This window comes from Panthera leo, chromosome D2 (genome assembly GCF_018350215.1).
Source record: "Panthera leo isolate Ple1 chromosome D2, P.leo_Ple1_pat1.1, whole genome shotgun sequence".
NCBI classification, from domain to species: Eukaryota; Metazoa; Chordata; class Mammalia; order Carnivora; family Felidae; genus Panthera; species Panthera leo.
Genome location: NC_056689.1, coordinates 41301194 through 41327821, shown reverse-complemented (window position 1 = coordinate 41327821; position 26628 = coordinate 41301194). Strand labels below are relative to the sequence as shown.

Sequence of the window (26628 nt, the reverse complement as noted above, 5' to 3'; positions counted from 1 at the left end):
GCTTTAGTGATTTTGCAACCTCCTCAACCAACCTTCCTTTTTTTCTATGTGTTTGTTTGTTTCTGTCAGAAGCACAACAACACTAAGTTAGCTTATAGGATTTTAGTTTCTGTTGAAGGTTCTGTAAATTAGGATAGGTCCCTTAAATCTAGACCATTCTAATTCTAGAATTCCCATGTGCTCTATGTAAACAATTTGCCACTGGGTACCACTGACTATGTACTTCAGTATTCTATGTGCCAAACCAAGCCCTGCACATGAATATCTGAAAAACAGCTCAAAATTATGTCTAAAAATGAGCTTTTAATATCCAACCTTCCCTCCTCAAACTTTCTTCTCTCAAGGTCTTCTTCATTCCAAGAAGTGGCAACTATTGTTATGGTTTCTGAGTCTATGGCTCTGGAATCATCGATTGCTCTTTCAAATCCAATATCAGTTTATCAACAAACCCAGCATACTCTCTCCCTTCAATATAGATCCAGAATCTGACTCAAGTTCACCTACTCCACTGCTGAAATCTTTGTGCAGGTCACCATCATGTCACCTGTGGATCCATGCACCAACCTCCTACCTGGTTGTCCTACTTTCCTCCTTGACAGCTGGCTTTTCTCAAAAAATCAATCGTAAGACAGATTTGGTCCTTTGAGTGCTCAAAATTCTCCAAAGGATTCATTCATAACCAAATTCCTTCTATAACTTACAAAGACCTACCTGATCTGGGTTGCTATAATTTCTCTGACCTCCTATCCTACAACTATTCCACGTGCTCCCTCTGATCCAGCCACACAGACGTGTTGTTCCTGAATTAGAGCCTCCTCTGCCTGGAAAACTCCTCCCCAGAAAACCACCTCCCATGCTGCTTCACTCAATCTTTAATGCTACTTTCTCAGTGAGGCTTTCTCTGGGACTCTATTTAGATGTTCAACTCCTTGTCCAGATACTCTTTACCCTCTTTCCCACTTGCTTTTTCTCTTCAGGACTCATTAGAGTCCTACCTGTTTTACTTATTTGTTTTGTTTATATTCTGCCCCCATTACCAGACTATTAGCTCCACAAAGGCAGGAATCTTTGTCTGTTTTAATCATTCTTCATTCCCCATGCTTATCCCATGAATGACATATAGTAAATACTTATACATTTTTGTTAAATAAATAAATGAATAAACATCTCCCTGAATGTACTTACACTCCAAGAGTTGAGAGTTAAATGTGCCTTGGAAAAGGATTTTGTGATCAAGATTTGGGGACCTTGTAAATTAAGATCTGTATGCTGAAAACTATAGAAAGCTCATGAAGGAAATTGAAGAAGATATAAAGAAATGGAAAAACATTCCATGCTCATGGATTGGAAGAATAACTATTGTTAAAATGTCAAATTTACCCAAAGCTATCTACACATTCATTGCAATCCCAATCAAAATTACACCAACATTCTTTTCAAAGCTAGAACAAGCAATCCTAAAATTTGTATGGAACCACAAGAGACCCCGAATAGCCAAAGTAATTTTGAAGAAGACCAAAGCAGGAGGCATCACAATCCCAGACTTTAGCCTCTACACAAAGCTGTAATCATCAAGACAGCATGGTATTGGCACAAAAACAGACACATAGACCAATGGAATAGAATAGAAACCCCAGAACTAGACCCACAAAAGTATGGCCAACTAATCTTTGACAAAGCAGGAAAGAATATCCAATGGAAAAAAGACAGTCTCTTTAACAAATGGTGCTGGGAGAACTGGACAGCAACATGCAGAAGGATGAAACTAGACCACTTTCTCACACCATTCACAAAAATAAACTCAAAATGGATAAAGGACCTGAATGTGAGACAGGAAACCATCAAAACCCTAGAGGAGAAAGCAGGAAAAGACCTCTCTGACCTCAGCCATAGCAATTTCTTACTTGACACATCCCCAAAGGCAAGGGAATTAAAAGCAAAAATGAACTATTGGGACCTCATGAAGATAAAAAGCTTCTGCACAGCAAAGGAAACAATCAACAAGACTAAAAGGCAACCAACGGAATGGGAAAAGATATTTGCAAATGACATATTGGACAAAGGGCCAGTATCCAAAATCTATAAAGAGCTCCCCAAACTCCACACCTGAAAAACAAATAATCCAGTGAAGAAATGGGCAGAAAACATGAATAGACACTTCTCTAAAGAAGACATCTGGATGGCCAACAGGCACATGAAAAGATGCTCAATGTCACTCCTCATCAGGGAAATACAAATCAAAACCACACTCAGATATCACCTCACACCAGTCAGAGTGGCTAAAATGAACAAAACAGGAGACTATAGATGCTGGAGAGGATGTGGAGAAACGGGAACCCTCTCGCACTGTTGGTGGGAATGCAAACTGGTGCAGCCACTCTGGAAAACAGTGTGGAGTTTCCTCAAAAAATTAAAAATAGACCTACCCTATGACCCAGCAATAGCACTGTTAGGAATTTACCCAAGGGATACAGGAGTACTGATGCATAGGGGCACTTGTACCCCAATGTTTACAGCAGAACTCTCAACAATAGCTAAATTATGGAAAGAGCCTAAATGTCCATCAACTGATGAATGGATAAAGAAATTGTGGTTTATATACACAATGGAATACTATGTGGCAATAAGAAAGAATGAAATATGGCCTTTTGTAGCAACGTGGATGGAACTGGAGAGTATGATGCTAAGTGAAATAAGTCATACAGATAAGGACAGATTCCATATGTTTTCACTCCTATGTGGATCCGGAGAAACTTAACAGAAGACCATGGGGGGAGGGGAAGGAAAAAAAATGGTTAGAGAGGGAGGGAGCCAAAACATAAGAGACTCCTAAAAACTGAGAACAAACTGAGGGTTTATGGGGGTGGGAGGGAGGGAGGGGTGGGTGGGTGATGGGTATTGAGGAGGGCCTGTTAGGATGAGCACTGGGTGTTGTATGGAAACCAATTTGACAATAAATTTCATATTAAAAAATAAACAAATAAATAAATAAATTCCATTTCACCTTGGAGTTTCACAACACATATTATGGTATAAATGGATATAAGAATTTATAGAATTTAAAAGCAAATGTTTAATTTTCTTTAACCCATTTCCTCAACATATTTGATCATGGAATTCATTATGTACATGTGCAACCATTTATTTATTTTTTTATATTAGAATAAAGGTGAATGTGTGTGTGTGTGTGTGTGTGTGTGTGTGTGTATAAAAGTCCTCCTAATTTCTCTAGAGAACACAATTTAGGAAATGTTATATTAGAATATAAAATTAAATTTGTCTCCCAAGTTCAGTTTCATTGAACCAGCCTATGCCTTTTCGTAATTTCTAGTCATCTGGCTTCATTTTGTAAAGGAACATAGTACAAAAAAAGATCTTTTGTAAAAAGTCTTGGTTTGCTTTATAATGATGCCATGGTGTGCTTGTATTTTTTAAACAAATTATCTGTAAAAAAACAAATAAATAAAAATTATCTGTAAATTATCATTGCAAATTAAATTGTAACCTAAATAAACATGCCTTATTCAAAATACCTCAACAATGCAAACTCCCCTTATAAAAATAACTGCACTGCCAGCCAGGTGAACGGGGTTCAACTTGTGTCTCTACTGAAAATTAACTTGAATATAAGTTGTAATTACTTGTATTAGACCTGCATATGTTCAACAAAAAGAATATATTTATTGATTCCCCACATGCTCAGTTTTCCACATAGTCCAGTGTCCTCATTTGTGAAAGTGTGGCAATATTTACATCACAGATTAACCGAGAGCTCGTGCTGTAGCTGGCACATTGCCTAGCCCATTGCAGATGCTGGGAAAATACTAGTCCCTTTCCCTTTGTCTGTTTCAAAACAGTAAATCTGGCTTTATAAAATGAGCTATAAAGTACACAAAATACATCCAGATGAATATACCTGTGATTTCTATGTGCCATGCTTTCATGCACATTTTTCTAATTACCTTAGAGCAAATTGTAAAACAAAGCCTTTAGTTGAAGTGCAATTACGAACGCCGCGTCGAACGATTTGCTCTATACAACAGGGACGGGAAAACTTAATTCAGAGCCAATTTCTAATTTGTGGAAACTCTTTCAACCACACTTTCTGTTTAGTTTTGTTTTTCAATATGAAGGAATTTTAAACATCACCTTTGTAATTGTAGAATAACACTTCCGGTGTAATAGAAGATGATGCTAGGGTATTAAAGGCATTAAAGGTTACTTATAAAAACCCAACCTTCCAACAACATTTAATAAGAACGTGCCGTATCCTTGCCGCTGAGCTGAGCACAGGGGACCCACAGATGAATGCAGCACAGCAGTGTGGAGCTTACAGACTCTCCATGAAAGCCAGAATACAATATCAGCGTCTATGAGTAGAAAAAACTGACCCTTGCTACCTCATATCTTCAGCCGGAACAAAACCGAGTGCATGAGACATTTTCCAAGACATTTCTGAAAGGTAGTGGCAGTTTCTGTGCTAAAGCATTTTTTGTTAATTAGGACAGTTTTACAGAGGTGTTAACAAGTCTCAAGGTCGGTTGTACGGAATCCTCACTGAAGAAGAGATACAGCTATATAGCTATCTACATGTAAATAACACTGAATTAAAAGAATGGAAAATCTGAATTGCCTGCCATGGAAAGGTAAAAGCACAAAGGACCGAATTGTAAGAGTGCTTTTCATAGCATGTAGTCAATAAATGCTTGATGTTGATTCCAGTTTTGTCTTTGCCTGAGTAAACATCATCAAGTTTTAACATCACTGTGTCTCAGTTCATGATAAATAGGAATGTGGACTCCAGACTCAAAAGTCTCAAAGATCCATTTGACCCACAATACACTATGATCTTATAAATATTCATGCAAATATTCTGAATAAATTGATGGCACTAACAGTAGTAAACCTCAAAGTCCCCTCAGTGCATTGGTCTGATTATTACTTCAGTTCGGTAGGTTTTTCCAACTGGAAAAAAGAATACGAAGTATATAAAATGGTTTTCATTTCATGGAAAAAAACCTCAAAACATATTGACCCAATTTGAACTTTAAAAAAATGTTCAGACTTACAAAAATACATCCCCCTTCCTGTAAAAGGGCTTTCAAATTTTTATCTATGAAAAGTGTTGCTGGTGAGTTGAGATCCAAGGAAAGAAAAGAGGTGTTTTTTTTGTTTTTTTTTTAAGATAAATGGGTAAGGGAAATTGAGGGCATATGAAAAGAAGACAGATAATAGAAGAAAAAAAGTCCACTCTTCTATGAAACAATGTTTTCCTTGAAACCAAGGAAATGAAATCATCTTTATTTCATGAAAAAAATATCTTTGATAGAAAAATATAGAGGGATAGAAAAGCTTTTATGGCATTTTCAATAATAGATGTTCATACATACGAGTTAGCATCTGTGTGTGACAGAATCTCAAACTGAAGCAGATCTTAAGCACTTTCAAAGTTTAAAAGGAGGATCCATTTCCAAGTGACATCCAGTCAATTTTCCCTAAAAATGTTCTCTAATTCCTTATTGCTTGAAAGTCTGAATGCTTCAGTGATCATCTTGCGATTGGCTTCCAATATATATTTCATGAAAAAAATTGTTTGAGAAACTACACAATTCATATTTAGTGTTCGTGTCCTGAGTCTCATTTTTACATAGGTGGAAGTAGCTTTATAAACTGACAGAAATTGCAATGTGTTCATAATATATTTAATGAATAATGTTACTCATATTCTACTGCAGTTTCAATTGCTGTTTCATTGACAGCAATGTCAGTCTCCTACGATATTGAGTATAATAAGGCAATCTCTCCCTGCACTGTGCTACCATTGTAGCCCAGGGGAGACATGCGGCAACCCTCAGAGAAAACTCCAGCTTTTCCAAGGTTAGTTCCTTTAATACTCATGCTTCAGCTACTAGAACATCATCCTTTGCATCCTTTGTCATAATGCTATTTGAAAACTCAGTGATTTTCAGTGTATATATACATATAGTGCCACATGTGAAGGGAAAAAAAAACTTCAGAAAAAGTTATGAGTAAAACATTATCTTGGACAGAGGCTTCGTTTTACCAAATCTAAGACATTTTCCTGTCATAACATCAAGCCAAAGACAGATTTTGAAATCTGTCACTGTAGTTCTAAGGTGGCAATCCCATTTTTACAACTATTACAACTAACAATAAATATGAGACAATGTCCCCATCTGTCTCAGTGTGCCCTCACTTGTCAGTGTGCCTGTCTAAAATACAGAAGGGCCGAAAAAGTCTACATTATTACAGGACACAATCAATACACAAAAATTGCTATGCATTTTCTAACTGTGAGACAGAAAAATGGGTTAAAACAAAGGTGCAAATGCTAGAAGTAAATGTGAAGTCTTACATTGTGAAAGGATATCCTTGTACATCTGTTCTGTAAGTAGAGAATGCTAAAAGGTAGCCTTAGACTAGTTCCCTAAAAATGGCCTTGTTTGATTAAAGACTATATTACACAATTGTGGTTTTATGACACAAATGTCCTTTTTTGTTACTTTAAGGGACTTTTTAAAAGGTTAATGTCTAAAACTAGACATAGACCCATTGTGTTTCTATCTCTTATACAAATGGAAAGTCAGCGCGCCTGGGTGGCTCAGTTGGTTAAGTGTCCGACTTCAGCTCAGGTCATGATCTCACAGTTTGTGGGTTCAAGCCCTGCATCAGGCTCTGTGTTGAGAGCTCAGAGTCTGGACCCTGCTTCGATTCTGTGTCTCCCTTTCTCTTTGCCCCTCCACTGCTCACACTCTGTCTCTCTCTCTCAAAAATAAATAAACACAAATTTTTTTAAATGTAAAGTCAAAACTAATTACAAGGTAAATCCAAACAAAATTTTATTTTTATATATATATATATATAATTTATCGTCAAGTTAGCTAACATACAGTGTACATACAGTGTGCTCTTGGTTTGGAGGGGTAGATTCCCATGATTCATTGCTTATGTATAACACCCAGTGAGCATCCCAACAAATAAATACCAATATAACACAACAACATATAAAAGGACTCTACACTATAGTCTCTACCATATAAAATGTGCATATTTGGGAAAGTCACTGGGAAACACACACATACACACACACTACAAAAATGGCCCCTGGATGGAGATAACATAAGCAAATTATATTATCAACTAAAGTATCAAAATTACAGTGTGCAAAGAATAAAAGTAGATAAATCAAAATATTTTGGAAAATTTACTGTGCACATAGGCTACTCCAAGTGTAAGACATGACTTATCTCATATAAATTTGAAAATACCTTGGGAAATAGGTTTAGACTTCTGAAGAGATACTGACCAACCACAGTTGTTGGCTTTTTCCCAGAAAAAGTACACCGGAAATAAATAGTTTAAAATAATATCATAACAAGTAAGATACTGATAAGATAGGCCATGACAATTATCTTTGAGATATGAGAAGGAATATCGGGTGAAGGAATACATCAAAGAATAGATATAGGTTGACTAGAGAAACTGTTTTCAATGATTCCAAGAGTAGTTGGAGTATGTATTCCTATTATCCCTGTCTTGTCTACAAGAAAACTGCAGCCCAAGGAAATTAATGTACCCAGAAGTTGAAATACCAGTAATTAAAAGAAGATTCAATACCAGGAATCTAAAACTTTACAGCACTCTGCCACACAGGGAACCAGGCTACCATCCACGTTAAAAGGGACCTGTTAAAGGGACAGGTTCAACCAGCAGACCTCTGAGGCCTCTTTCAAGTTTATAATTAATATTAATACATCACTTGTTCATAGAACAAGAGTTTGGGTAATTGTTGGAAAACTTACCTAAAAATACATAATTTTGATATTAATCATAAAAAATTTCCTTTTTATAATTATGTAATTTCCAAGGGTTTTGCTTTTGAATAAGAAAAAAAAAAGCAAGTCTTCTTACATAACACATTCCAAATAAATCAACCTATCATCCAACTAGATTCCCCCTCCTTTTTTTACTTAAGTATAATTGACACACAATGCTACATTGGCACACAAGTATACAACATAGGGATTCCAAAAGTGTGTATACATCATGCTATACTCATCAAATCCCATGTGTCACCATACAATGCTATTACAATACCATTGACTGTATTCCCCATTCTGTACCTTTTATTCCTGTGAGTTATTCAATCTGTAATTGAAATCCTGTATCTCTCACCCCCTTCACGCATTTTTGCACATCCTCTACCCCACCTCCCTTCTGACAACCATTAGTATGTTCTCTGTACTTGTGGTTCTGTTTCTGCTTTTTGTTGTTTCTTTTATTTTTTAGATTCCCCGCATAATTGAGATCATATGGTATTTATTTCTCTCTGACTTATTTCACTTAGCATTACATCCTCTAGGTCCATTCACATTGTCACAAATGGTGAGATCTCATCATTTTTTTCTGGCTGAGTAATACACCACAACTTCTTTATCCATTCATCTATCAGTGAACATTTGGATTGCTTCCATGACTTAGCTATTGTGAATAATGCTGCAATAAACATAGGGGTGCATATGTCTTTTTAAATTAGTATTTTCATTTTCTTTGAGTAAATACCCAGTAGCGGAATTACTGGATCATATGGTATTTCTATTTTTAATTTTTGGAAGAACCTCCATAGTGTTTTCCACAGTGGCTGGCTGTACCAATTTACATTTCCACCAACAGTGCATGAGGGGTACTATTTATCCACATGCTTTTCTTGTCTTTTTGATTCTAGCCATCCTGACAGGTGTAATGTTGTACCTCACTGTGGTTTCAATTTGCATTTCCCTGATAATTAATGTTGTCATCTAACTAGTTTTTAAACTATGTCTTCTACATCCTAGAGCATCATATAATTATATAAGTAAAAATGACCTTAGGAAAAGGATGTGCAGATATCCACACGAGGACGTGTTAGACACGGGTGGTGAGCCTTAATTCTGTGGCATAAAGAAATCACACGCAGTGAAGTCAGAGAGATGTGTTCAAAGAAGCAAATGTGAGTTTGAATGGTTGTGAAGGGCACTGAGCAGAGGAGATGAAGCTAAGTAGTGAGTCAAGATGGGCCTAAGATGCTCTGGTATTTGGTACCATTCCAGGAGTCAAAAACTCCCCTGGAGGAATGTGACAAAAGGATCAGAGAATAAGGTGAGAGTTCCTTAGACAGAGCTTGCACGACCCTGGAATTAATACCACACACACAAACACCTATTCTCTCTATGTAGAAGATTCCTAATTTTCCAGGGCTATGAATGGCAGAAGGTTTGCTTGCATGGGGGGCTTAGGACAGATTGGGGGGACATATCTGGAGGAGCTTCTGCCCCCCTCGACTGTATCTCCTTGGGAAATATCCCCAGAAGGCAACAGAGGAAGCAAGAGGGGAAGTCTTTAAGAAAGTGTTGGAGAGGGCTGCCTAAGCACAAAGCTGGTGCACTCTCTGTCCTTGAGGGTTTACGATCACACACACACACACACAGATACACAGATTAGTTTACCCTAGGCAAATACAATGCAACACGTAAGGGAATGCAAAAAGGGAAGACATAATCTGAAGGCCTAATATATGCCAATAAATGCATATATTATGTGTTATATCATCAATTTTTATATTAATGAATCATGAGTGAGAGATATTAGTCTACACACACATGAATAGATAGGTAGGTAGGAAGGTAGACAGATAGCTCATAATAGATAAAAGGTGAAGTCAACATTTGATGCATATCTGCCTGGCTGCAGAATATATACTTGCTTTCCATCACACTGCTTGCCTCTCATAGCATCTCTTTTCCTCACAACAATAGAAAAGTGGAATCATTGAACCACAACTCTGATTCCATAGTATGACTCCAGAGAATAGATACCTTGATTTTTTCTGGTAGGAGCAAAAAGCCCCATATTCTCATAAAAATGTTTGTAACTGAAATTAGCAGTTTGAACATAATGCGGAAATGAATGGGTGGTGAACAGATAAAGACACAGCTGTTATTACTTCATTAATATTGCCTTGAAATGCATCGTTTGGTAAGTTAAATGCTCCTCTCTTTCTCAAAGCTAAGTTAGCCTGTTACCATTTGTTTTCCGAAGCATCCATATTTGAGGTGTTAAATTATGTCACTCATAACAAGAACTTGACTTGAAAATACTTCATCAATTGCTGTAATAGCAGGACTTATAAAGCCCAGAACCAATGAGTTTAGAGGCTGCATTTGCTATGTTAAATATCCATAGCTACCAAGAGATAATTTGGGAACAGCTTAGTATTATTTTTGCCTAATTCTCCATAACAAGCAGAATTACCCTGAGACACGCAAAACATTCTGACTCCAGTCCTTCCTGCTCATCTTCCCCATTAATTCTGCTTATCTTGCTGTATTCCTCAAATCACCTTTCATTTGGTTTTCATGGGGAGTGAAGTGTGAGATAGAAATGGGTCAGAAGGGGGCTACCCTTCACCGTGCTCATGGTCCCAAAGTCAGGGTTACCAGGTAAAATACTCAAGACTGAACTAGTTTGAATTTTATGTAAGCAACAAATAATTTTTATACAGTATGTCACCTGTAATTTATCCAACATATCCACACTAAATGGTTATTTGTTGTATGTCTGAAATTCAAATTTCAGTTTGGGATTCTGGATTTTTATTTGCTCAATCTGGCAACCCTGACCACAATGCATGTCCTACAGCTGAGGCCCTAGTTGAGTACATGTGTCTCCCTGACTCAGTATGCATGAAGCCCAGCACAGGTGCAGTGAAGAGAGTGTGATCACATTTGCAGAGAACATACCTTCTTCCATTTTGCTGGTGGGCAGAACTATGGGAGGAATTTAAGCTCTGGAGATATTTGATTTGAGTTATAAATTCATCTTTACTATGTATCACTTGAGCATATTGCTTTTACCTCCACTGGCCTTGTTTCATGAAACAATGAGAATAAATTGCTGTGCTGGTTTTTTTGTATACTTTCTTTGCCCTGCATGCCTATCTTTGTTTCTCATAATGGCAACCTCACATTGATGCACTAGTCCGAATATCCTCTAGGTCCATTCACATTGTCACAAATGGTGAGATCTCATAATTTTTTTCTGGCTGAGTAATACACCACAACTTCTTTATCCATTCATCTATCAAATTAATACATTCCTTGAATACATACCAAGTGGCTCTTCAAATCTGGTATTTCCACAGGATACTAAAATACAGGATCAATTTTTCCTGGACCAAAAAATTCCAGTCATTCAGATGATGGTGATTTTCTATATCACATATTTGAGATTTCTGATAACTTCAAAAGATAAAATGAGATAACTCATGTGAAATTACCTACTGTGCCAATAAGTCACACTAATATTAGCAAGTGTGAATTCTTCTTTATATTTCTCATAAGTGTTAGCAAGCTTTATCAGTAAAAAGAGTCTATATTTGATATGTTTTCAACACAGTACAGTCTTCTGCTTCAAGACTCATCCAAGGAAATAAAGTGAATGAAATCCCCCAGAGAAGAGTGAGTACAACATCCAAGTGGGCAGCTTCTCTGGACAAGAAAAGTTGACTTGACCCCCTTCACCTGTGTCTGATTCCGTTGGAAATATTCATGAAGGGAAAGTAGCCAGCCTACACAACCCAGTAGAAGATATAAAGACACATCTTCAGAAACAAATTCTGAAAAGAGATCTCTAGCTTTCACCGACATTACTCTGCAGAGAGCTGACCCTATGAAAACATAGCTGACATTACATGGAATGCCCTGGAAAATTCTATAAGGAAACTCTAGAGTCCTTTCTTTCTAAGGTGTAAAAATTAGCACACAGTAAAGAGAACATCAGTATTCAATTTCCCTTTTCCAGAAGAATCAGAGTGATGTAGACAACCTGAAAACAAACCTTGGCGAGCATATGGGTCAGAAATCCTCATCAGTGAAGTTGTTCCCTGGAGGAACAGGAGTTAGAACAGCTCATTTTGATTAGCACTTAATAAGCACCAGGCTTTGTGCTAAGCACTTTATATGCTTCATGTGTTTAGATCTGCACGACAACCTGATGAAATTGGTGATGCCATCATCCCTCTTACACAGACTGGTAACTATAGGATTAGAGATGATAAATCCCTTGTCCCATGTCATACATACACTAACTAGTGGAGCCAGAATTAAACCAAGTCTCTCTGTCCCTTTATGTCCAACCTTCTCACCGCAGAGGAAGAGACTTCCTACATCAAAATCATGTTAAATACTAGGAGCCTGATCCATCTCAGAACGACCTAATCAGATATCTGAGGCTAAAAATAGGAACTGACATTTGCAACAAGCTGCCCCGTGTCTGGGATTGAAAAAGCTGAGAGCTCTTGAATTGTTATTCTATCCGCTTGAGAATATCCCATTACTCTCAGTATCTCAAACTGCAACTATGACACAAACAGAAAACATGGACCTAGGAGTGAGAACAAATAGTTCATGAACTATTATTCCTTAAGAACCTACCTGGTCAGTCAAGATCTTCTATGATTACTGGACCACATCGAGGGCTACATAGAACACCTGAGTAAGCCAGAAGCTACACTTTTGAGAAGTCCTCAGATGCCACCCACTGCTTAAACAGAGGGAAATCTCCAGAAAGAATATTGGTGACTGACTGAGAGTTATCTGGAACTAAACCATATGGCCTTGGGTTTCATTGATATTTTGCTTATAGAATTTTTAAAAAATCATTTAATTACATTAAGAGTTAAGAAAACCATACATCATTTAAATTCATTTTAAAATCAACTCAAGAAATATTTATTGAGTTCTTATAATTATGCTAAACACTGGAGTAAAGATGCAACAGCGAATAAATCTTGTTCCCACTAGAGCTTTTCTAGTAGGGAGACTCATAATAAAAAGTAGACAAATGAACCAGTTAGTAATAAAGGATATGGAAGAAACAGAAGGGGCTAATATGAATGACATGGGAAATGCAATGGAAAGTTTATTAGAAAGTGGATTTGAACTGAAGGCTTTATAATGAGAAGGAAGCATGTGCAGATGAGTACTGTAGCTGAGGTAGACAGAGGGACAAAGAGAAGGCTCATAGGGCAGGAACAGTGAGTTGGAACCACAGTGGTAGGAAGTGAAGTCAGGGAGGTAGGCAGTACCAGATCATGGAAGACTTGGCATGACAACGTATGGTGTCTGTATTTAATTCTAAATCCATTAGAAAGTTTCATGCTGGGGAATGACAGGATTTAAATTTTAAATAAAAAGTTAAATGTTATTTAAATTAAATTATAATGCAAATTGCCTTTGTTGATAAGGACCAATATCCACCCCCCGCCCCCCCCCCCCCCCATCATCTCATCCTGGTCCTGTTTATTTTAACATCCTCATTAGGATGTTTCTTCCTCTGCCCATGGAAATCCTACCCTTTTCTCAAAGATCAGATCAAGGTCCCCTGTGCCCCTGGTTCTGCTCATTGTTCCTCATCCCCACACCCTCCCAGGTGTTCTGCCCTTGCCTCTTTCTCTGTGCCTGACACAGACTAAATGGCAATTCATCTTTATAATGCCCACAGTGTTATTCAAAAAGCAAGCATTTGGTGACTATTTGAAGTAAACTTTGAGCTTGGCCCATTAGCTGGGGTTTTGCACACAATGCCTCCAGGCAACTTCTACACACAGCCACTGCCCAGAATAAGCTAATCTGATCATTATCTGCTTGAAACCTCTGAAGGCTTTCTCTCACAAGGAGATAAAATCACACATTTTTCCAAGGGCATAGTGTCATCATAATTTGTTCTGACCTAATTGACCAACCACATTACCTACCACACTCCCTTGCAGGTGTATTATGCTTCTCCAATTACTTGGGACTCCTCACCATTCCTAAAACCTCCATTCTCTTCCGGCTCTTATTTACCTGTGTTCTTCCTTGTCCCCTTCCCTGTTTCCTTCTGCCATCCCCCAATTTTAGGAATACATTTTATTTATTCTTCCACATAAAGATGTCCCCGACTGTTCTAAGGAGATGTGGATGCTCCTTCCTCTGTGTTACTTTCTCCCAGCATTTATGAGAGTACAGTTTCTGAAATCCTAGTTCTGTGACATATGCTTCTCTGGAAAAAATATTCATAAGATATTGCTTACTATAGCTTTCTCTCCAAGCTTTATGAATGGACAGAAGTATACTGAAGGCTTTGTAAAATCATTCAGCAGAAAACTGCAGAACCTAGTACTTCCCGCAAGGATGTGAACTATTTCTGTGCGTATGAAACGCATGTCAATATCCTGCAGCTGGTTAGGAACCCTCATCTGGCCTTTTGTAAAAGAAAAAGGAACAAAAACCCTTCAATTAAAGTCTTTTTTTTTTTTTTTTTTTTTTTTTTTTTTTGCATTGAATTGGAATAATTGGTTTATGATTCTGTCCCCTACACTGAGTTGTGAACTCCTTGAGAATCTGTCTTACCTGTCTTGAGCTGCGGCTCTGGCTTGGCAAGGGTGAACTCCCAAAGGGGCTCCACACAGTCTGACTTTAACTGCACTACTGTGAACCCATAAAGCAGCCTCTCTGCCTATTGGGGAGAACCAGTATTATCTTTGCTGCATCTTTAGATATTCTGATAGGGAAAAATCTGTTATAAGATGACCCACAGGACTGATAAGAAAATTCCAGTCCCCAACCATAGCCTCCCTACCCCCTTTGCATGGCGCCAAATTACTACTAATGCGGAATGCGGAACTAACAGCCTATAAATTGTTTCCTCTGTGGACGCTCGAATTCAGACCTCTGGAGAGTGATCTCCTTTCAGCCTGCTGGTGTGAAATAAACCGCCTACCTTCCAAGATCTCGGAGTGCCACTTGGTGCTTCGGCCAGGTGATCCAGACCAGGTTCCATAACAATTTAATTCATCATTCTTTTTTTTTTTTTTTTTTTTTGTCAATCTCTCCAATGCAAAAATTCATCTGACTTCAGAAGCAGTTATCAGGGAGAACTGGATATAACAGTCCTTTTTTTTTTTTTTTTTTTTTTTTAACCTCATTGGGAATTACTTTCCAATAAGCTGAACATCTTTGTTACTCTTTTTTTTCCTAACATACTTAAGAAGGTCTTTGGAATCTACTATGAACTTAAGTATATTTTAGATTAATTGGCATAAGTATGTAATCAACTTGATACTGGTTAAGATCTCACATTCTTTGGAGTCCAATTTGACAATCCAAAAATCCAGTTCTTTCTGTTAGATCTTAATTTTATCTAATAAAATAGCAGTCACCTCTTATAAAAAGTTCAAAAAAAGTTCAAGTGTTTTTTAATTGTTTATTTTTTATTTATTTAAAAATGTTTATTTATTTATTCTGAGAGATAGAGAGAGCATGCACAAGCAGGGGAGGGACAGAAAGAGAAGGGGAGAGAGAATCCCAAGAAGCACAGAGCCTGATGTAGGGCTCAAACTTATGAACTGTGAAATCTTGAACCTGAGCTGAAATCAAGAGCTGGATGCTTAACAGACTGAGCCACCCAGGCATCCCATAATTTTTTAAGTGTTTAAGCTATGGCTTTATTCATTATATTAATAAAATGTTGCCCTAGAAGCAACGGGAAGCTCCAATCATGGTTGATCTTGATCCTACATACAGGATTTCATTGCCCCAAATTCACCTATCACTAAATTGATATAATCTATGCTTCATCACATTATAAAAGAAGTTCATGGAAGTCTATCCAGGCTTTGCTGTAGTCTACACAGAAACTCCCAATTGAATCATTTAGCAGCTTTCTAAAAGATTATAATGTTAATTTAGCAAAAATATGATAGTCCTATGTCTGCTTTCAGTGAACAATACTTTATTTCCAACTTGTTCACAAAAAAATACTTTTATCAGTGTCTGCAAATGAATTTTTATTAACCAATTTTGGATCTGATCTATAAAAGCTATTTACATAAATGTCCATTTTCTCCTTTGTAGAAATCAAAATGATTATATCTGCATATTTTCCAGTACATCTCTTGGTTGTAGCCATTCCTCAAAGAAGACCACTGAAAGTTTTCATTCTTACCTGAAAATTCTGTCAGATTTAAACTTATTTCACTTATAGTCATGACCTTTAGAGACTTTTCTGCTAACTACTGGAGGTACAAATATATGCTAATAACTACTATTAGATTAATCATATATATTATATTATAGTATTTATTATATTATAGTATTTATTATATTATAGTATTTATTATATTATAGTATTTATTATATTATAGTATTTATTATATTATATTATATTATATTATATTATATTAATGTTATGATATCAAAATATTATTCTAAATGTGTGGTGAGGCAACTTTAGAACAACCAAACTAGGGACACCTGGTCGCCCAGTCAGTGAAGTGTCTGACTCTTGACTTCAGCTCAGGTCATGATCTCACAGTTTGTGAGTTCAAGCCTTGCATCAGGCTCTGCACTGGCAGTGCAGAGCCAACTTGGGATTTTCTCTCTCCCTCTATCTCTGCCCCTGTCTCCCCAAATAAACAAATAAAATAAACTTAAAAAAAAGAACCAAACCAAGTTGAGATATTGCTTCATTCAAAAAAAAAAAAAAAAAAAAAAAAGAAAGAAAGAAAGAGAAAGAAAGAAAGAAAGAGAAAAAGAGAAAAACACTTGGAGGTGTTTGTGATTAAGGGAGCTGAATTATTAGCACTTGTACTGAGACCTATGTTAACAAAAAATGATAGTGTAATGAGAGAGGGAGTAGCCATACTACTAAGAGAAAAATAACTTAGAAAGTAAGATTGTGTAAATGTTTGTTAAGCAGAATCTTGGGAAATCATTGGAGAGATGGTTCAACTCACTATTCCATTTGGCAAATGTCTCTTATCAGAGGAGATGAATGTGTAATGCCTTTATACCCCAATGGCATTCAACAGTTAAGACCACCTGATTAATGTCACTCAACACAGTCTGTAATTACCAAGAAATCTTCAAATACAACACATTTCCATAGATTACCCTACATAACACATTGCAGTGATCAGCCAATGGGAGCCTTTTTGTGCACCTGGCAGTTATAATTCTGCACGTAAAGCTAAAGACTGGCATCTGGTTCAGTTTTCATTTTCTTGTAGCTTGGATAACATGGGTTACCACCCAAGATTTTTGTACCCTCATGGTACTTGGAAAACATAACCTTTAAACCCTAGGATTAGATACTGAAGTTCACTACCATTTGAAACACTGCCAGAGTACAACCTCTTTGAGTAATCCTGAAGCCCTCATTGTGTGACATGCCCAGCAGTTAGTCACCAGTAGAATTCAAGAGCTCGAAAGGAAGACAGACTTAAGTTCAAATCCTGTATACCTGCAATTTCCTGGCTCTTTAGATGAGATATTTCAGCTAAACAGGCCTCAGTTTTGTCATTTACAAGATAAGGATTTACAGAATTCCTACCTCATTCATTGTTTTCTAAAGTTCAATGAGATGATATATGAAGTGCCTGGGTGGTTCAGTCAGTTAAGCATCTGACTTTGATTTTGGCTCAGGTCATGATCTCAGGTTGTGAGGTAAAGCCCTGCTTAAAATTCTCTTTCTCCCTGTCCCTCTGCCCCTCCCTCTCTCTCTCAAAAAAAAAAAAAAAGTTCAATTGGATGATATAAAATTTGACATTAAATGACATTTAACATTAAATAATGTTAACTTTTATTACTCTGAAACATCTAATTTCTTGTGTAGCTTAATATGGCAAAGAAGGGCACATGAACAGGCAAACACTGTTCGCATACAAATACAGACACATTAATCCATAAATTGCTCTTTTGTTTTATAAGAAAACATGATATATTTAAATGAATGAAAACATTTTTGTTCTACATAAATCTAATTCAGAAATTTCAGCATAAAGAAAGAGAATCATCACTTCTGTATCTCTAATGCCAAGTCACAAATTTGGCCTATGTATGAACTCATTGACTGACATATGAGCCTGTTAGCTTTAAAGGGACACACACCAAATCATTTATAATAAGTAGTGTAGCTTTTAGGAAAATATCCCCATTTTATATCATCCTGACAGAATTAGAAACCAGTCTTCAGCACTTACTAAAATATCCTAAAACAATGTTTTTTACATGACAGAATAAAGAGATACTCAATATATGATGAAGTATGACCTTATCAATTCTAAAACTATACACATATTTTAGACCATACAGTTTCACTATAACACATTTCTAATGCTCTCCTTATAGCAAACTCAGCATTTCATTCTTTTTTCTTTTTTCAACTTCAAAATGCAAATCATTCTAGAATAACTTTTTCAGATTTTAGTTAAAATTCTGCTTTTCCCAAGTTCTATAAGTCTTTTGATTTAAAAACAAATTGTACTAGGGCTTACTCAATCAAAATTTGCATAAATACATTGTTATCTTTAAAACAATGTCAAATCACAAATAAGACATTTAACTCAGAGAGTTCATTTTGTTTTTCCATATGAGAATGGAAGAGATTTGCATGAAATATCTCCCACACAATCTTCAGCTCTCCCTGTGGTTTGCTAATATGTTTGCAAATGGCATTGCACCTGCTTTTATACAAACATCTTTGATGCCTACAGCATCCAATGCATCAGGGCATTGTCAAAGAAATAGCTGCATAACAAATAGCTCAAATGGATATAATGAGATATGCTCCATGATTGAGCACCTGACACTGTAGCCAGATATTTCTCAGATGAGAAATCCCTCTTCGTGATCAATGTGCCTTCCAAGCTTTGGCCAATTTGACATGCCCTTTGGCCATCTGTCTTCTCTGGATGTTTGGGTGGATTTCTCAATGAGTATTTATGCTTACAATGAAGTTTTGTCTATTCTATCTCCTGATCTGTTCACCCTGTGAGGAAAACTGTGGACATCTTACCTTAAAAATCTCAATTTTCCCTCATGCATGCATGGTGAGTAGGTTAAGTCATTAATTCCAAAAATATTTTTCATGACTGACTTAATACAAACTCGGATTTTACATTTATTTCACAAACTCAATTTTGTGTTTTCACGTACCTTCAAATGCCTGCCCTATTTACGTCAGTTAACTTTCTTTTTTTTAACTGATAGTGTATTCCAGGACAGTATTTATTGTTGATATTTTCATTGTGCCAGTCCCAGAAGCATCAATAAGAAAAATTCACGAATATAATTAAGGACAAATCCTGTTGAATGCTGACAGCTTTATGGACTTTAGGTTTAGCATGGCTTATGTGATAAGATAATTATTCCTTAAAATTATTAAATCAACTCAGAACAGTTTTTTTGGTTAAGCCTTTTTACTGAAGTTGACATTCTTTCTCCGGTCCTAGAGTAGTGACACTAAGGAGCTTATAGATCCAGATAGAGAGACTGAAACATCAAGGCTCACCGTAATGTAGCAGTAATACAGAGCTGGTACTATCTTGACTATGGCATCACTCAGTACAGTTTATCCACTTTGGCTGGTACTCAGCTTACATGTCTCCTCCCCCAGGAAGCTGTCTCTGAATTTCCCAAACCCATTTAGATGCTTTCTTAAAATTCATTTTGTTCCTTCATTGTACCTTGCCTATGTCATTTTGATATGTTATATCACCTCCATTATGTGTAGTTTTTCTCTCTTTTTCGTTTCAGAGCCCTTGGGTATTAAAGGATATGGCTTATATATCTGCATCTTCAATATCTCATACATCTGGCATATAGTGAGTGTGAGAAATATAGGTTGATTAAATAATAATAGGATTCTTGAATCATATGATTCAAATCATACGATTTGAAGTTCCTGCTTTAAATAGGAATTTATTAAGCTGCATAAAGTATTCAGCTTTTGAGTCTGATCAATAACATAGACTTGGCCACTGGGAATACAAAGGCTTAGGGAAAGAGCTGTGTGCTTCAGATCATCATTTTGTGATCTGTGTTCCAACTCAAGAAAGATGAAATTAACATTGCCCAAAGTAAGAATGATGAAAGTTGAGAAGAAAGGTATTCTAGAACTCATTAAAACACAACTGGCACTTAGCACTGTAGGTACTCCAATATACTGACATGATTAAGTTTATAGAGACTATGCCTACATTTCCGCTTCCCAGCTGTATTTATGCTAAAGATGTCATATTACTGGGATGATACCACCTTCAGTACAAATAATTTTACCCATATGGACTCTAAAATCACAAGTTAAATCTGAAAATATTTGTTCCCAAAGCAACACACAGAATTTCACATATTCAGTTAGGAAATGCGTGGGAGTGAACAGTGTCCAGAACTAGTAAGGTCAGTGGAAACAGTTTATTCATTAACCTATTCACCATTTCAAACAAGCCTTCATTAGTTGTCACCTGTATACATACTACATATTCATTTCTGATTGTTTGCCCACCCCCTTCCATTTAAGGCAATCTCTATTGCTGGAGTCAAATTTTCACACACTGAGAACTTATTTCCTATAAGGCTTCATTCCTCTGATTTGACACCCAGTTTTGCATGACCCACTATAACCTTAGTCTTGACATTTATATAGATGAACTACATAATTACCTATTATATTTCACCTACCAGTATCCTGAAGTCTTTTATATGTTTTAACACAAACTTTTTAATACATATCTTGGTTCCATAGCAAATTGTTACCATAAAGTAACTGTGTCATTGGAGCTCCTCAGGAAAAGCCCAATAGGAGGGTGACGGGTGGATTTTTTTTTTTAAACAATTATAGTTAACGCTGATGCACCAATTTAGTTTGCTATAACCATGGCTACACCATTTGTGGGGTCTGAAGTTAGTCCAGCCCTACCTATCAGCTACATGGTGTTTCCTATATATGCAGTCATTCTGCTGCATAACCAACTTCTGAAGCCTCTATTCTCAAAGCCTGCAATGACCGCAATCCACCGGGGCAATTTTCTCTATTCATTAGGCCCAGGACCTATTATCTTCAAAGTGACTGTTAATACTCAGACTTCCATGCTACTAATCCCCACTATCTAGTAAAAGAGGAAAGTACAAGCCATATATCCTTCTCAACAATTTATACTCTTCTACACGAACCTGTCTGTAATTTTCTATAATTTCTGACCCATATGACTACAGTCGCCTTTCCATGACAACAACGTGTTTGAGTGCTCCCATCATAAGTGTTCATTGATTATATTCAGGTAGCCACCCTTTTGTCACTTCCTTCCACACCAACTTTACATTCCATGATGTTTCATTTGAATTTTATCCTGAATTTCATTGCCCTTATTTTTCATGTCATTTCTCTACCAAAACCCCAAACCGGCAGGAATTGAACTGTTTCTTCTATGATATAATACCCAGATAATAGAGCACTAATGAAAAATACTACACAACAGGGGAGATCAATTCTAGTATAAATATTAAATCATTAAGCTCTAATTAACGCTAAAAACTTCCAGCAATACAATTGTAAATGTGACATGTTCTCTCAATATATCAGAGGTACCTGGAACTCACCATTTCCAAACCTAATCTAGTAAAACATCTCCCATAAATCTATTCTTCTTCCAGTGTTCTTTTTCAGTAAACGGACCCCCCTTTTATCTAAATATGCAAACTATATACCCTGTATTATCCTTGATAATCTCTCTTTCCTAACCTTCAACATTAATTCCTCTCAAATACTTGTTGATACCACATCCTAAATGTGTATCATTTTTTCCCATATCCTCCACAATCACACTAGTCCAAGCTAATATCATCTTGCCTGAAATAGGTCTTCAGAACCTCAACTGTATATCTATTAGTTTATTACCTATTATCTGTAAGCTTACTAGACTGTAAGTGCCATTGGACCAGTTTTTTTGGTCTATTTTTGCTATTTTATTTGCAATATTTTGCATTATTTTCCTTTGTTTACATTGAGCACTTTATAATTATTTTCTGAATGAATGGATGAATAGATAAATGAATACAATTAAATTTGTAACTATTATCGCAATAACCATACTCATGTATGAAGGAAGTATTAATATCTATATCATATAAGACAAAAATCCAAAGTTCAACAAAAGCCAAATAAGCAAAGAATTATTAATTTGGATTTCAAGTTTAGGTCTTCTCAACTTCACTAACTTTAACTCCTGAGTATCCTTCCATTTTAGCACCATGGCGTATATCAACCCTATGGATTTCTTTCTTTTTTTTTTTACATAAAATATACACTCAGAAAGTATGTTCAATTCTTAATGTAATTATCTATGAACATAATAGTAATTCCTGTGGAAGGCATTCCAGTGCTTTTAAAAACATACAATTCACTGTAAGTACTTTCACAAGAAATATTTTAATTTTGTAAATGGAAGTGTTTATATAACCCCTATTCAAAATTTATTGATACTATAATGTATACAAAGTAGTCATCATGCAAAAGGAAAGGGAATCAGAGCAGAAATTAAAAAAAAAAAACCAGCATTTAAAAATCATCCCTATTATTTTCAATCATTTATTGTTTGCCATCTTGTAGACATTGTGCTAAGCAATTCACATGTTCAGTAAAATAGGAACTACTGTCATCCCTATTTTACAGATAAGAAAATGGAGAAATAGAGCAAACAAACCAGGAGCCAAGTCCAACCTCTGTATGGTTCCAGAGATGCACTTAACATTCAATTGCGTTCCCAATAAGTAGTCAAGTCTTTCATTTTGAGCCACTACTTAGTGAAAAATCAACAAAAACACTTTTTACTACTGACAGCATCTGATGATGAGACATTTCAATTATAATCAGATGGGGAAGGAATACACTGTATACATTATGAAACTTAGCTTTTTCTGGATATTTAAGGAGCAAATTGTGTAGTCTTACCCATGAATTCAATCCCCAAGTGGTCTGCTACACCAAAGTCAGCATGTAAGAAAGAGAAACAGAAAAAGAGAAAAAGATTAGAAAAAATTCCACATGGAAGCCAATGGTTATAAGATTGACCTTTCAAGGCAAAGAATATATCTTTATTTTAACAACCATTTTTTGAGACAGATAATTTAAAGATTGTCAACAAACTGAACACTGATTGGCATTTCCCAACAGCCTGGAGCTTCAGATGAAATAATATTGCATCAATTACCAAATATGCTAAGTATAAATTTGGCAAAAAAAAAGAAAAGGGAGGAAAACAAACATTTACACAAAGAATATCTAAATTTATTTTCAGAACTCATGATATTTTAGGTAGAATACTTGTTCAATATAAATTTACCTGGACCTCTATGTTAATAATGCATGATACCTTAACCAGGCCCTCTTCATCTTCACAAACCTGGTCCTGATTCACGCCCCCGCACCCCCCCCCACCCCCGTCTGACCCTTGAGTCTTAGGATGATGAAACTTGACAGTGCTTCCTACCTATCAAAAATGCATGACAGATGTGTCCATGTCTGTTCTACGTGCATGTGCACAGCTGACCATTTGGACCCGTTAATGCTAATGTCTGTCTGTGATAAGCAGAGTGAGAAACTGGGCCCCACTGTGCCCAGGCATTCAACTATTGAGGTCGGTTTATTTAAATGGTGCTTCCTTTTAATCATTCAGTTATTCACTTATTCACTTTTAAAATTCATTGTTTTATTTAATGATAGTTTTTGTTGCAGTAACATATTTCTTAAATGAGAATACATGAAAAAATATGGCTACAATTGTATTTGTTTCTAAGACTAATTACTAGGCTTCCTTTTATGAATTTTCTATTTAGCAAAGAAGCTTTTCTTTTTAGAAAATATGCACTCAGTTATCTTGAGTATTTTAGTGTCTTTCCTTTTTGTAAATAATTTATTTTTTAATTTTATTGTGGTAATATATATATATATATATATATAAATGCATCATTTTAACCATTTCAAGTATACAATTTAGTGGCATTAATTACATTCACGATGTTGTGCACCATCACCACTGTATTTCCAAAACTTTTCCATCACCCCAAAGAGAAACTGCACCCACCAAGCAATAGTTTCTCATTTCTTTCTCCTTGCATCCTCTGATAACCTCTAATCTACTTTCTGTCATAATGAATTTGCCCATAAATAGTTTATTTTTTAAGTAATTAATTAAGAAATGTCTTTTATGTAAAGAAAGATTATAATAAAGTTTTTTCAAAGTAGATGCATTACTTCATATGGTAATTTTGACTGCTTACTATATAGTATGACAGATACTTAGCACACTTTCATGGAAAGACAGGATTTTTGTTCTCAAGTAATTCAGACATCAGAAGGAGCCCACAGAGACAAAGGTCTCTTAATTCTTTGTAAAAGCACTATAATGGAAACCAGAACATATGCATTGGAAGGAGAGGCCAAGGACCCCTAGGCTTATTCCTGGGAGAAACAGAATATGCTAGTGAAAGAAAAGAGGTTGTAGAAAAGTTGGTAACACCATGTCTGGGTTCTTGTGTGAATAAGAAACTTCTCAATTATGTGCACTCGGGTCCCTGGAGAGAGAGCAGAATTGTGGTATTTAAAAACGGGGATTTCAGTGAGATTACTTATCATGGGACTAAAGGTAAGAAAAAAATACACATGATTAAAAAAACCTTTTTGCATACAGTCGGAATAGAATGCATAAGAAAGAGATCAGGATAAGAAAGTATATAGAAATATGGGAACAGAGCACCTCAAATAGTGGGCCAGAATGTCAGTGATATGACTGGGCAGTTAGAAGGCCACCAGCCTCCCAGCCTAGTTGAACAATAACTTTCTAGTGGAGCTGAGATGGCTCAGAAATGGCGCTTTGTCTGTTGTCTGTTTTGCTGGCAATAGAACCAATGGTCGTCACTCTTAATTGTTCCCAAAGCCTTGGCTGCTCCACTCCTATATGTGACAGGGAATATGGAGAATCAGGCTTTGTGAGTCTGGAGACTGCACCAAGAACTGAGTGGCATGCTTAATAAATTTGAGGGCAATCTGAATTCTTTAAGCCACAATGAATTCAGGACCAGTAGAAGGGACAAATCAGAATTTGAAATTTATCTAAACACTGAAAGGTAAGTAGAATATTAAGGAAAGAAAATCTCTCTTCTCTTAACATAGCAGAAAAGTGACATCTGATTATAAGAGTTGGAATTCCCAGAATTACTATGGAGCAAGGTGGCATTGATATTCTTGAATTTTCTTTTTTTTATTATTTCTTTTTAACGTTTATTTAGTTTTGAGAGACAGAGTGCAAGTTGGGGAGGGGCAGAGAGAAAAGGAGACACAGAATCTCAAGCAGGCTGCAGGCTCTGAGATGTCGGCACAGAGCCTGATGCAGGGCTCGAACTCACGAACCATGAGATCACGACCAGAGCCGAAGTCAGATATTCAATCACCTGAGTCACTCAGGCACCCCTTTATTCTTGAACTTTAAAGAGAAATTATTTATTAATTTTTATAATGAAATTCATGAAAACTGATGCCACTGAAACATATAAATAAAGAGATTATTTAAAATCTCTCTCACGTGCACATATAAACACAACGCAAACACACACACACACACACACACACACACTTCTTTTATTAAAGCACTAAAAACTGTGATCTTTATTATAGGTCTAAAGCTACTGATAAGCTTTGTTTTCATACAAAAGGATCAATGAAAATCCATGAAAAACATGATAGAAAAACAATTAATTTTGTCTATTGAGTCATACACAGAACATAAACCAAAATATTTCTCATAACCCTTCACTGGCTATTTCTTAAAGCAAACAGCCTTCTTGGGCATATTCAAGCCTGCATGAAAACATCAAGAGGGATATGGTAGAATTAATCAATTAAGTTTTCATTTATTCATTCACTCAACAAAGTACATGCCAAGAATTACACAGATACTGGGGTGGAAGAGAAAGCATATAAGCTTAAGCAAAAACAGTTTGATTTCCCCTATGGCATGTACTAGAATGTGTAATTTCTATCTTTTTAACAGTTTGATTAGCTTTTTTTCTGTTCTTAACCCCCTTCACCTATTATGTCCATCCCTCCACCCCCCAACCCCCTGGCAACCACTGGTTTGTTTTCTGTATTTATGAGTCTGTTTCTGTTTGTTTGTTTGTTTGATCTTGTTTAAATTCCACATATGAGTGAAATCTTATGGCATTTATTTCTCCGTCTGACTTATTTCACTTGGCATAATATGCTGTAGGTCCATCCGTGTTGTTGCAAATGACAAGATCTCATTCTTCCTTATGGCTGAGCAATATTAACTTTTTTATGGCTGAGCTTGATTAACTTTTCTATGTAAACATTACAATTCTTTTGGAATAGTCACCCCTTATGATGATATAATGGTGCCTAACACTGAGCATTTATGATTGCCAGGAACTGCTTTCAACATTATCTTGCAGAAACATATAAGATTGTCACTACCCTCATTTTACAGATGAGGGACAGAGGCATGGGGAGGGGCACAAACTTCTAAACTACATTGCTGTAAATGGCAGAAATGCAATTGAGACTAAGCATAGCCACCAATGAGTGACACTCAGGGTTTACATTTGCCTTCCCTATGAAGGAAAAGCTAATATTTATGAAACTATCAGGTAATAAAATGTTCAGGGAGGAGTTATTTAATCTACCAAAGAGAACAAATTATTTTCATGTATCCTCAGGCACTGTAGGAGCACAGCTTAT

The 26628-nt window shown here is 36.2% G+C and overlaps 1 protein-coding gene across 4 annotated transcripts in view; it reads right to left on the bottom strand.

The window, feature by feature from the left end:
- The window catches only part of NRG3 (neuregulin 3), a 1047305-nt gene that overhangs the window by 99508 nt on the left and 921169 nt on the right, over positions 1-26628 (bottom strand). For 2 of the 4 annotated variants that reach the window (XM_042908760.1, XM_042908761.1), the window contains exon 4: positions 22828-22854. In XM_042908760.1, coding sequence (XP_042764694.1) covers positions 22828-22854 — 27 coding nt within the window. The remainder of the gene's footprint in view (positions 1-22827; positions 22855-26628) is intronic. The other 2 variants (XM_042908762.1, XM_042908763.1) reach the window with 1 other exon arrangement.